Source organism: Wyeomyia smithii, chromosome 3 (assembly GCF_029784165.1).
Source record: "Wyeomyia smithii strain HCP4-BCI-WySm-NY-G18 chromosome 3, ASM2978416v1, whole genome shotgun sequence".
In the NCBI taxonomy this organism is placed as follows: domain Eukaryota; kingdom Metazoa; phylum Arthropoda; class Insecta; order Diptera; family Culicidae; genus Wyeomyia; species Wyeomyia smithii.
The window spans coordinates 125,151,659-125,165,446 of NC_073696.1; the positions used below are offsets into that span (position 1 = coordinate 125,151,659).

Genomic DNA, 13,788 nt, shown 5'->3' on the forward strand with positions numbered 1-13,788 from the left:
CCAGGGAGTAAGGTCTAGGATGGTTTTCTCCAGCCACACAACTGTTTCGTTATCGGCACAGGCCAAGTAATGGTAGCTGTGCTTGAAGTGGCAACTCCTGAACTTGGGCCTGAGTAGGGGAGAATCTGGTGCCGCAATCTGATCCAGGATCGAATCGTGCACTGTTACAAGTTGCTCTTTGTACAGAAGTTTGGTGGGTAGCCGTCGGCGCTGGTATTGAGTAACGGAGCGTCATCCGATCGTTTTCGCTTAACAGCGGCCTGACCTGGTCGAAGGGCAAGCATTCTGGCTTCATCGCTAGAGGGCATACCTTCCTTCAGGTATGCCTCGTTCCTGCGCTTTCGTGCGTTGGACAGACGTTTAGCTCTCTCCTTGCGGGAAACAGGCGAACTAGAAGGTCCGTCTGCATCTGTCTTCTTTGGGGAATCGAGGATCATGTGGAGGGCAGATGGGCAGTCTTGAAGCGACTCGCTGTCAAGGTTAAACCCTGCCTGCATGTACCGGTCGAGAAGTGTTCGTTCGACCGATTTCTCCGTTTCCTTCTGAATATTGTTGTTTTTGAAAAAGTTGATTTCGTTTGTGTTGTCCATGTGAATCTCACGAAGAGCTAAGGAAATATATGTAAAATTGTACCCATTCTCCGACGTTTGAACGATATACCCATTATTGGGTAAATTAAGTTTACCCATTGAATGGGTTGACTGCCCCTTGGCAAAGTAGTTGAAAATTTACTCATTAATGGTTTTTTCTTCTTATCGTGTAGTGTATGGGATTTGTCTTAACCTTTACTGATTGCACAGTGATCGAAGAGCGGTAAAAAACCTTGAATTTTCATGTCAATATTTTTGATGCTTTCCATTTTCCCTAGGTTTCATGCACCCCTTCACAACCTTTTCCAAAAGTTTTTTGAGAATTGGTTCATAAACCGATTTTTGGAAGCACTTTGCTGCCGCTATTCACATAACAGTCCTATGTAGAAGTCCTATGTTTTCTTGTTTTTTTTTGCGGAAATGGTTCAATTTTGGCATGCTCTACAAGAGTAGCCATTCAAATCGAGGTTGTGGAAACCAAACCTTACTTTTTTTAATGGCTATTCTTGAGAAACATGCCAAAATGGACCCATTTTTGCAAAATTTACATAGGACTCTCAACTTTTACATAGGACTATTATGCGAATAGCGGAAGTTTGAGTGTTGTCTGAATGTGTCAGACAATTTCGGTGACTTTAAATCACCATTTTAAGCTTAACTTCAAATAATTTTAACTTTCTTAATTTTGATCCGATTTTAGATCAACAATTTCCGTTTTGAAGGGAAATTCATGTAATTATTTGTCATATTTCAACGTTTACCAATAATGCAACCAATTTTCAAATCAAGCCAAAACATATTGCCCGAAGGCTGAACAGCATGTATTTCAGAACTTCTGTGTACCATACAGTCTTGTTAAAACAGGTCGGAACGATCGGATAATGAACAGCTTATGGGAAACTTACCGCACTTTTCGAATTTTCGGGTCCTGGTTTGCATATCATTGCTCTAAGAATAATGGTTAATCCCAAATCCGTGAAACGAGGAAAATATAGCGAACGTACTTTAACGTACTTTTTTTTATTTTTCTCTTTAAAGACCTATCAGTTACTTTCAATTTGTCATTAAAAGATTTCAAATCGGTTAAACGGCTCGAAGGTTATAAATTTTTGAGAAAAAAATTATCTTTTCATGGACAACCCTAATTCAAAAAGGATTAGGGTGTGGAGAAGTCAGTTTCATTAAGAAGTTTAGGGGTATTAACGGGTTTCACGAGTTCGGTTCGTTTGCTTTTATTGGCCTTAAGCTAGATTAATCAGATTTATTAATAGTTTTGCAATACAAACAAGTACAATCCATCATACGGAATACTTTATTAATACTTTAATACTTTAAACTGAATCTTACGCTGCCTTCAGGTTTAGTGGCATCGCATCTTAAGCAGCAGCCTTAATGTGGAGCGGCCCTCCCAAAATCTCACTATTCACACTGTTACCCTTCGGCCTCAATCCCATGTTTCTTCCAACGATTTCGTTTCCTAGCCGTTCTAAATTTGTTTCTAGCGCCTTGTTAGCTTCATTTTTAGCTATAAGGTTTTTTTTAACATTCCATACAACAGCGGTTGGCGTAGTTTATTTTCTGCGTCCTTTAATCGCTTGGTATGGCAATTGTTTGTTTCAGCAAAAACACGTACCCAGTTTTGGTTTTCTTACTATTTTAAAGTCTCTTTTTGACAGTCCTGTCAACTTGGCGCTAGCAAGTGAGCTTGATGTGCTTGTTTGTTGTAAGCTAGCACTATACATTAACTAATTCACTGGATATGGTATCCGCAGTCATGCTTAATGCCGGGTTGGTCGGTTTTTACTTTAAGAACATAAAAGTAAGCTGATGAATATATATATAAAAATAACCGGCACGTGTTAATGTGTATTTTTCATTGAAAGGCGAGAAACTTAGTGTTGAACTGGCAGAGGGGACATTCAAAACAATAACCAACTTAATTTTTGTTCAACGATCTGATAAACATTATAAACTTTTAATAGCGAAATTTTTTGCCTCGATCAATTATTGCGTTTTTCTAACTCGCATAATCCATAATACATCATTGATAATCTCATTTACTATCACTGTTAAAATTTATGATACGGAATAATATAATATCTTTTAAGCGCACAAGTTTGTTTCTCTATAAAATTTATAACACAATATTAACCGTTTACTTTCTTTATCTTTTCTTTACAGCTCACATAGAAACTCCCGAAAGGCAGCGAATTAAAATTGTGGTATAACAGAAAATAAAATCTGATAGGTACTCAAGTACCTATCATTTTTACCGCTAGAGCTCCGCAGACCACTTAATTCCGTGCAGCCAGTTGAAATAATAGGCAACACCATCGAACATTTAAGGAACCGGCATGTTGAGAGTTGCGTATGGGCATTGTTTCTTTCAGTAGTGCGAGAAAGAGCACTGTGCGATCCTCTCATTAAATAACGCTGTCGGACGTTTGCACTTCAGTTTGCTTGCTAATCCTTCGTCGCTGTGTTGAATAATCAGATAATTTAGGATTGCAATTAAGCAGGGAACCTGCAGAGATCGGAATATCTCCACTGTTATATATAAATATTTTCACCGAAACCCAGTGCGAAACGAAGCGGCACCGGTCAAGTTCCTTGTATGATAAAAAGTGAAAGGAAACGGTCGGCTCAATTACGAAAGTTTAGTGAAGCAAAAAGTCCTGTGGCAATTTTTGTTTTGTTTTATTGTCATTTTTTCTATTCCTCTTTTACCTGAAATTCAAAAGCTATTTGTCATTGTAATAATTTAACGTGATTAGCGGGTGTGATATAAAAATATCTAAATGATACCGAAAAGATAAGCAAAGTGAAAGTAGTGTAACGTCGACATCATCGAGACATGAGCGTCTTTCATAGGCCCTTTGTGGGCCTTTTAGTTCTGTGCTTTGTGACGTCTCTGCTGCTGGCTCAGCGGAACGATGGCGGCGGTAAGTATTTTTTCTGTGTAAAATTATACCAAAGAGCCTTGGATATTTTTTCAGTAAAGTTACAGTTTTATTCAATTATTTTCACGAGACATTAAAAGATTAATGAAAGTTAGGGATTAACACAAGGAGTTGAAATCACTACCGGACTGATTCTGATGCTGCACGAAGCAGACGAACTAAATATTAGCATGTTAATGGTGTAGAGGTGCGTCAACTTGATACTACAACTATTGATACTGGTTACATAAAGAAAATTGAGACCAGTTTTGTGGCCTCACAGAGGTCGCCGCTGAACTGTCTGCGAATTTCTTATGTGAGGCTTTTGTTTCACCGATAAAAAACCGTCGCCGCTACATCAAAGGCCTTTACCTTGAATTGCGTAATAAACAATCTATTAGATGCTTTCATAAATTGAACGATATATTTTCGGTATGGTAATATAATCGGATAATATTAATAAAAAAATCACCAACAAACTGTAGCAAATCGACTGAAGATTTTAAAACATACGAAAATATTTGTTTTCTCTGATATTTTTTATACGAGTTGTTGAAACTAGAATCAGCTCAACTATTTTTTTTTTGTAAATTTTCCTTTTTTGATACTGACAAGTTTAAATAACTGAAATATTTTATTGTAAGTAAACGCGACAAAATCAATATAAGTTCACATTTGCATAAAAATTTCGTTTTATGGTAACAGGATACGATGTGATGTTCCAAAGTGTGCAACAATGGCTAACAAATGCACTAATGTACTGCAAAAAGTCACCCTTTATTTTGGCGTCATCATGCTCAAACCATGAAATGATTCCTTTTGAGCTTGGCCTGGCATAAGCTGCTAATCAATGATTATCCGTTTGATTTTGATTAAAGTTTCATTGATGGTGCTATTCACCAAGTTAGCTCTATTCATATTTTTTTTTGCATTGTACTATAATTTGCTCGTTAAAAGCTTTAAGTAAAGTTTACCATTGTTTTTGCCAGCACTTTGATGAGGGTCTTTTTCATGATGTTGGCGAAGCCGCGGTGGCAGCGGGTTGACGTGTTTGTCTTCTCAGTCCTTCTACAGCTTCACGGGTGATTCTTTCTAGAGGCTCCGTCAAGGCTGATCGATTAAAGTGGCTCGTGCGCATAACTAATTGATTAATCCGTACAGAAGCTGCTAGAGTCTAATTGAGCATAAAGCTATGTGGCTAATATTTTTGTTTTTTTCTTTACGACAAGGTGAAGTGTTCACTTGCAAAGCTAAAGTGTACTGTACTACATTGATATAGCCCGTCATCTTTAAACAAATTAGATTTAGACGGCATTCAATCGTATCAAATAATGATAGTGCTGTTCGTGCTACTACCTGTAGGATTTTATTTGTGATTTTTTAGATCGAGTATTTACAATTTCTTTTAATTTTTGTATTCGCTATTAGAAATTATTTAGAGTTGGGAGACTGGATAGAACCCTGTGGCAAAAAAATCAAATATGTTGTCACTGCTTCAAAACAAACCCAAAAATGTGCGCAAATGATAATTGATAGTTATTTTCCTCGTTTCCTTTAATGTCCAAAAAATAACCTCGTCCATCTGAAAGCAAATCAAAAAAGTATTATTTTGCTTTCATCTTTTGTTGCAAGACGCGTTTGAGTTAACATACCATTAGGTACAGAAAAAAAAACATTTTTGAGCATTTCTATGCCTACTTTTTAAAAATTGCGTTCAGTTCGATACATGGCTTTATAAGTAAACTGCGGCTCCAATCTGAACTGAGTTGTAATAACTCGTTTCTAAAATATTTAGCATAAATATTCCGTCACGAAAATCAATACACGTGTAGATACATTTTTCGTAAAAAATTACAACGGTTCAACAAAGTGTCAATTAACTAAACTCACCAATCAGTTGCGAAAATTACTTGTTAAACTGCGCTAATAATTATTAGCTCTCGGTTAAAGAACTACTTATTCACATGCTGAGCATACAGGGGCAGTAACAATCGATTGTAAGAAATTAAGCTAAATTAGTAACTCTTTTCGAAAACATCATAAAACTAATGGCTTTTTAATGCCACGTTGGTTTAGCGTGTTTGTAACATTGTAGTATGTCTTTGTATGTGAGTAAAAAAAAGTTCAACAGGTTTGACTACAGGTTAAACACCTAGACGCACAATGTTCTATTCGACGGCGATAATTATTACTTTTTATTGCGTAGAGTGCAGTTTATAAAGTGTGCTAAGTCGACCGGCAGCAGCCATTTGAAGCGGACCTGCAGAAAAATTTAATGCGATTGATTTATGATTAACCTACTTGAGGTGATCCTACCAAGAACGAACCGAGTGGCCAACACGCGGCTGTTAGATCAATCCACGGTGCTACCCTGCTACCCCCTTGATGCGGTGGCATATTAACTCGAACTTAGTAAGGGTGGTATGGAGACTGGTGGGAAGACGCGTGCAGTCAATGCAAAAACGGATATTCAAAGCACCAGCTGCTTGACACGAGCTTTGACGGATGACACATTTAATTGCGATTGGAGCTGTAGTGCTGTCGAACATTTTTTGCATATTAATATACTAAGCGTTTCTGTTGTATTTTATGGAATCTCAAGAGGCACTACGGAGCTAATGAAACGGTAAGAAGCTGCAGTTATTTTCAGTGCTATAATAATATTCATATATTATATATGTAATGAAAATTAGATAAATCCGGGTCATTTTTTCATAGCTGTCGTATAGAGTTTAAAATTATGATAATTTTGAAGTTTTAATTTACCGACAATCTGGGATTTAATGACTGTTTATGAAGAGGTAAATTTTTACCATAAAAGAAAATACAAATAATTAATTCAGTCATGGGTCCTAGAAAATTATCAAATTTAAATTTTTGCTCTTTAATTAGGCGCATTCTTGTCTCAATGGCTACAGTGAAAAACAACCCGTAGAGGTTCATAACCATCTATTGCACGCACATAGGACAAAGGTGTGGTGTGGCTTATGGGTTGGCAAATGGCTGGGCAATGCGTATCATTAGTACAACCCGTACCAGTGGCATAAAATAGACCCCAGTGTGGTCCAGAGCATAATGCCCAGCAACTCCTATTCCCACTTACACGTGATACTAACTGGGATATCGGGGAGCTGCGTAGCGGATGGTCGTGGGTTCGAATCTTAGTAAAATCAGGCCATTCGTTGTCAAAAAGAATTTAAGCATGGGTTTATTCTCAGACACCCCACCACTTACTCTACCTTTACGCTGAATTCTATAAGACGTCGTACACAAATTTCGTAACGCTGAATGTTCAGATTTTTGACCCCCTCCCCAACCTATGTAACGATAAGCAATGTTCAATGTGACTCCCCCTCCTAAAATTACCCAACGCTAAACCCCCATAAATTTCCGATTTTGAAGGAAAATCACAGTTACGTAATTCTTTCAACTACCCCCCCACCCCCCTTCCCCATATGTAGCAATAAGTAACGCAAACTCAACCCCCCTCCTCCCCTTTATGCGTTACGTATATTGTGTACGACGCTTAATACCTTTGCGTGACTTCCTCCTAACAAAAAATAAGTTCCTCTTATCAATAAAATTGGCCAGAAGGACGCACGACGAAACTTCTCCAGAGAATTATAATTGGCGATATTTGGCAGGAAGAAGGAGGATCGGTATACTAGAGCCGATAGCGTGTAAAAGGATGGGTAAAATCACATTACACACAAGCACGGATAAAACAATAATAACAAACATGCCACTCACTAGCGGTATTGGTAATAATAGAATTGCGGGATACAGCAGACACCCGGGTGTATTTCAGAATAGATCAACAATTCTGGTCGCAGTGAGGAAGTCCATACAGGAAAAAAAAGGGATATCAGCAACCAAGTGAAGATCGGTGAACCGCTGGGAACTTGGTCGTATGCTGACGTGGAAAGAAAAGCTGTTCTTCTTGGAGAACAGCTTGTCCAAACGTCGATTCTTCAAGTCAGGGGCGGCCCAAACAGCGTCTGATCCAGAGCGGACGGCTGAACTGTTGCATGCAGTGTCTCGCCAGCAACACCCAAGACGGCAGCTCCGTCTCTAGACTGAGAATCCGTAGCCCTACTCTAAAAACTAATATTTCGAACACTCAAGATATAAATACGAACCGGAACAACGCAACAAAAGGCGACGAAATAAGGACGATGATTGGAAACTTGGCGCATGGAACAGTAGGTCACTGAACGTCCCGGGTGGCAAACTACAAAATTTTGACATGATTGTGCTCCAGGAGCTTCAGTGGACAAAAAAGAAGATACTGAGGTTTTGTGGCCGCACGACGCAGTACTATCAGAGCGATGGCACCACCAACGAGCTGGATACCGGCTTTTTAGTGTTGGGTACGATGCAAAGTCGTGTGATCAAGTGGCTGGCTATCAGCGACAGGTTGTGTATGTTGAGAATAAAAGACCGGATCTACAACTACAACATCCTCAACGTGCACTACCTTCGTGAGGGTGAGGAAAAACAGAAGTATAGAAAGAAGCATTTATGTCCAGCTGGAGAAGATCAAAGACAGCTGCTCCAGTCATTTATGATCGCCATTAGAATGCTCACTAAGACGAACGATAACGGTCAAAAATGCGATAACTTTGCAGCTTATCGAGGACTGGTAGAAGTAGCTTCTTTTTCTGCTAAGACATCCACAACACCATTTGGAGATCACTTGAACAACGTACAGCAAAGCAAACTGACCGGTTTATCAGACATTACCAACGTACGCTTGCGCTTGAAACTTTCGACCGTGTATCATGCACGGCAAAGCCGAACCCTGCAGCTCAACAGCAACCAGCTTCGGGGCTTCTACGTTGTGGAGTAATAAGCACAACAGCTCGAAGCGGTACTACCCTCGGCGGGAGGGCTTGGCGCAACGCCTTTCGAGGACGGCGACACTAGGAGTGGAGATACCGACCAGTGGTGAATGCGAGAAACCGAACCTGGGCGATATACATTACCACGATTCTCAGAAAAAAGAAACGCCAGCAAGAGGATCCTGAACATGAGCTCGAGCAGCTGCTGCAACTGTTAGGAGCGAAACCAGTCTAACGGATATCAGCTAGGTTACCGACAGGGGAAAGAGTGCTTCGATGGACTCCTAAATGGTGATACAGCTAACAGAAGCGGAACAGGAACTGCAGCAGATGACCGAGTACAAGCTTCCGACGTTCATGAAGTTCATTGTGAAATTGGGAAGCTGAAGAACAACAAAGCCGCCGGTAAAGACGGACTGCCGAGCTAGCGCTCTGTACTGAGTAATTTCCAGTATTTGGGAGGATGAAAAGCAGACAGACGAGTGGGTGGGGAGAGTTGTTTTTTTTTCTATCTACAAAAAGGGCGCAAGCTGGAGTGTCACAACTACCGCCTACAAAATACTTTCGCAGATCCTGTGGGAGATGCACCTTTAACCAGAAGGTTCGTGGGCCAGTACCCAGTGGGTTTTATGTGAGCCTGCCCCCCCACGGACCAAATCTTTTCAATCCGACAGATCTTACAGAAATGTCGTGAATACAACGTGTCCACACTACACGTTAACTTCACAGCGGCCTTTGATACAGCCGATCGAGAACAGCTACGGCGAATTATACGAAACAAAGGATTCGTGGATAAACTGATACGATTAATCAAGGCTACCATGCCGCAAGTGATGTGCTATGTGCGTGTTTCGGGGATACTCTCGAGTCCCTTTGAATCGCGTAGAGTAGATTAAGCCAAGGTGATGGACTTTCCGTATGCTGTTCAACATCGCCTTTAAGGGTGTGATACCGAGGGCCAAAAACAACATCAGCCTCTCAATTCAAATCTGTGCAGACGGCGATGAGCTTCAGGTCGTTGAGAGTTCGTTCAGTAAACGCCGACTATAACACCATGAAAGAGATTCAGAGAAGCATCCTGGCTGGAATTCGTGCCCAGTTTTTACTTTGAATGACACTTCGATCAACTCGAGTGCGACGACGAAAGATGTACAGTACCCTGATAAGACTGGTAGTCCTCTCCGGAATCAAGACAACAGCTCTTTTCGTGGCCTTTGGAGTTTTCGAACGGAGAGTGCTAAGGACTATCTACAATGGAGTATAGAGACGGACGACGGGGAATAGCAAAAACGCATGAACCATGAGCTGCACGCACTGCTTTGAGAGAACTCCATTGCAAACCTGGCGAAAGTTAATTGGCTGCGGTGGGTCAGTAGGGTGGGGCTTATTTTCAAAAATGTTCGCGGGACCTGTTTTCCCAGGCAAAAGGTTCAATAAGCAACATATAAAACATTGGTTGAATTTCATTAAGGTTTAGAGGTGGCGCAGAGGGCCTAAAGGTCAAATTGAAAACGAAAGCAATTTTCAAATAAAACATATACCTGAATAGGTGAATACGTGATTTTGTGAACCTTTTGGGAGTAAATTTTGTCCTTTTTGCGTTAAATCTAACCGTTTTTGAGATATTCACAATTTTAGTGTACACTTTTGCAATCTCGGGGTATGTGAAACGCAAAAGGTGGTATGAGGAAACGGAAAATATGAAGCGTCAAATGCTTGAAATTTACTAGCTTTTTATAATTAAATACAGGCAATATCAGCATTTCACGTGGTCAATATTACGTTGCGTTGGTCCTATATCAGCCTAATAATAAAATCTAATATCATATCCGGTTGTAATAATGTCAGGCTGGAAGTCAGTTGAAATATTGAAAGTAATAAAATTGGATCAACGAAATGTCGAAACAGACAGAAATTTTTGAAGTCAAATAGAGTATTCTACGTATTCGGCAGTAGTTTTCTTCGGCAGGTTTTCTGCAGCACTCTTATGTAAAAACCTACCGAAAAATCGACATTTTATCGTTTCTTGTGGATGGGGAAAAATATTTTTACAGCTAACCTAAACTTAATCAGAATGTATGCTTAATAACTCTTCTAATAGGTTTAATAAACTATATAGATAGGGTCGTTATAAAGTTCGTTTTCGGATTAAAATTATAGCCGACAAATATGACTTGAAGAATATGTAGCAATGATAAATTTTTGAAACAAATGTATTTTAGACATCCTTTTTTGTTTAATCAGGTGTCAGGTGTTTTTACGCGAGGGATACGTTCAAAATTTGTATGGCAAATTTCTGTTTAAAACACTACATCTTTTGAAAATGGGCTCCTTGAAATATTTCACACACACTTTTATTGATTTGTTTCCTCAAAAATTGTTACAATGTATGTATATTTTTGGACGGATAAAACTACTAACTACGACGGTGCACACATCAATCATGCGGCTTCCTGGTTATAAAAAAATTTTTAATCATAGGTTACAGTTTTACACGAAAAAAGTCGTGATTAAAAAAAAATAATATCGCTCAATTACGCTTTCAGCCTATCGAAACATCTATGTAAAGTTTCAACCAAATTGAAACTGACAAAAAAGTTAAGTTGCCACACTTAGGAATTGCTAGTAAATAAATCCAAATCATCGTCAATGGTTAGCAATAAAGATGTAACCGACTAATGATCGATCAGCTTTTGTGAATTATTATAAAACAAGGTTCCCCGTTCGACACAAACCGATTCAAGACCATGCGCGACCTTAGAAGAATACACTGAAGGGTTATGCTAATCCCTTTTCCATCGGAGCACGATTACTGTTTCTGATCCGCACGAAACTGTAAATCATTGTTGATTATTCAAATCCTTGCATATTCCGCCATGTGTTCCTATTATATAATTGTATTGCAATCATAATCCAAAGCCGCGATCACGCTCGGGTTACCGTAGATGAGTTAAAATTCATCCCCCTTCATAGCGGATCGATCTCTCAGTCCCAACCGGCCGGTCAGTCAATCCATCGGTCGTCGATGGTGACGGCTAATTGCTCAAGCGTTCAGCGTTAACACGTGCTACGACTGAGCCCCGGTGATTTCTAGATACGATCGACAAACCGGATTCGAAGTCTGCTTTGTGCCAATGTGTATGTAGGTATGCAAGAAATCGTACTTACCATGGGACTTCACAACGAAAGACCAATCACTTCATAACTCTAACGAAACGTTCTCAAGCATCCCATTGAGAAATCTGAGACTCATTTTTTTTTCAGGAATTCATATTTAAGCATTGCTAATAGTCGGGTGGAAACGCGAAGAAGTGCCATCGTAACGAAGACATTGGTTCAAGTCATCTTTGAAACCGTTCTAATCCTCCCTCCGGTTTAGCCATGACGACGTTGTTATTTTATTAATTTATTAGAATGACGCTGGTATTTGGTCGACTTTTTCGAAATTTCGATTTCGATTTTCAATACACTATCTTGATAGTAACGAGAAAATACTACTTGAACACCAGTATCTTTGATTTGTGAAAATGTTTGTGGACACTGAACTTGCGCGAGCTCATTTAATTAACAGGTTCTAATTAGATGTGATATAATAATAATGCTCGACGTCCGTAATTGGATGAAGCACAGTGATATATGCAGTACAATCCGCCTAAAATCCTAAAGTTTTTTAACTATATAGATAAGTATCTTTCTTATTTTCATTGATTATAATGCGAGTCAAGTTATTTCTTGTTTCTATTTAATTCAGTACACGTGGGGTTGACGATTGAAAATGTACTAACTGGGAAAATAGTTAATTAGAAATTTTCGAAAAATAGTCCCAATTAAATATTTTCTCAGTTAGTATATTTTTCAATCGTCAACCCTACATTTACCGCTTGAAATAAAAATATATGAATAAGGCTTAGAGTATACATAAATTTTATAATTAATAAATTATTATCAGATTGAAAAAAAATCATAGAAATAGTAGATTCAAATTTATAATACCTATTGAAAAATGCCAATAGAAGTTTTCATAAATTTACACGCTGTCATTATTCAATAAATTCAGCAAATTATTTACCCATTAAAAATCAGTCAAATCAATTAAGTTTCGTCTCTTGAATGAGATCGAAGAAACTGGTATTAGATGTGTATCAAAGCAAAATTAACACATCCTGGAATGAGTAACAGCGAGACAATGCCAGAAAATGTTAATAACAATAATAATAATAATAAAATAGTTGCGCGCACTGTGTGGCACGTTCGCGGATCAATCATGCTTGCTCTGTTCGTCAACGCGAGGAGGCTCGCACTAGACGGCAATGTAATGGATGTGAAGTGTTACACAGGCACAGGTTCTAAAGAGGCCTTCGGTGTATTGTGTTTGGAAATGCTGCTCAGCTGAAAGTGATGTGGCATAAAGTTTTAGTTTGCTATTTTTGAATATGGAACAAATGAAAGCATTCTAGCGTATAGCTCAAACCAGGAACTAGCAGCTTTTCAACTACGAGATGAATTATTCACTTTTTAGTACATACCGGATCTGGAAGTTGTGGCGTTGTGGAGTTTTCCCACTGTCTGCTAAATTGATGTAAGCAGTTGCAATCCAAACAGATCATAGTGTTTTTATTTTAGCGATACTGCAAAAGTTTTGTATAGATATGAGTTTCTACAAGAATGGGATTATTCGCAACTTGATTTTCTTGCTTACGTTTCAATTGATTTGAATGTTTTTAGTTGTATTTTAAAGGTTATATCAGTAGATGATTTTTTCCGTTTAGATTGAATGTCAACTATAACAAGTTTCAGGAGTCCAGTAATTTTCACATAAAAAGCCATATATAACTTTTTACGTGAAAATTACTGAACATACACACTGGACAATTCTTGATAGAAAAACTATTTTCCCATGAGAACGCCGAACTAATGTGTTAAGAAGACTTTTGGTCAACTTCATTGTTTATCTAAAATACCTAATTTGAAGTAAATCTGAAATGGCATAAATCACGCTTTCTCTACAAATTCATTTTTTTCAGTGTAAGATTTAAATTTTTTTCTGGCAATTTACTAGGGTTATTTTTTGAAAATTTTCCTTAATCTTTTGTCATTATTCAGATTCATCGACTTAAAAAAAAGCTTTAACGCATTTCATTGTATTCTAAGAGGGAGCTACCAATCTGGTCGAGTTGGCGAGGCATTCATCATAAAGAACTAAAATGACATCAAAACTAAAGAGCTGTGCACAGTTGCAGCTAAATCGGAAATAATCATTCCGGATCGATTCGCTAAGCTGCGTACCATACTTTATTATTCAAATAATCAAGTGCTGTATAACGAACTATCAGTGAAGAAGTTTTGTCGATTGTAATAAAATAATATTTAAGTTGTAGTTGACTAGTATTCTTGTTTTCTTTTTCTAATAATAATGGA

General features: G+C 38.4%; 1 protein-coding gene across 3 annotated transcripts in view; it reads left to right on the forward strand.

Moving 5' to 3' along the window:
- The window catches only part of LOC129731164 (dual oxidase), a 116,164-nt gene that overhangs the window by 42,713 nt on the left and 59,663 nt on the right, over window positions 1–13,788 (forward strand). The window contains exon 2 of one of the 3 annotated variants that reach the window (XM_055690968.1): window positions 3,332–3,532. In XM_055690968.1, the coding sequence (XP_055546943.1) occupies window positions 3,445–3,532 (88 nt within the window). In that variant the 5' untranslated portion in view covers window positions 3,332–3,444. Of the gene's footprint in view, window positions 1–2,771; window positions 3,533–13,788 lie in introns of all 3 variants that reach the window. The other 2 variants (XM_055690967.1, XM_055690969.1) reach the window with 2 other exon arrangements.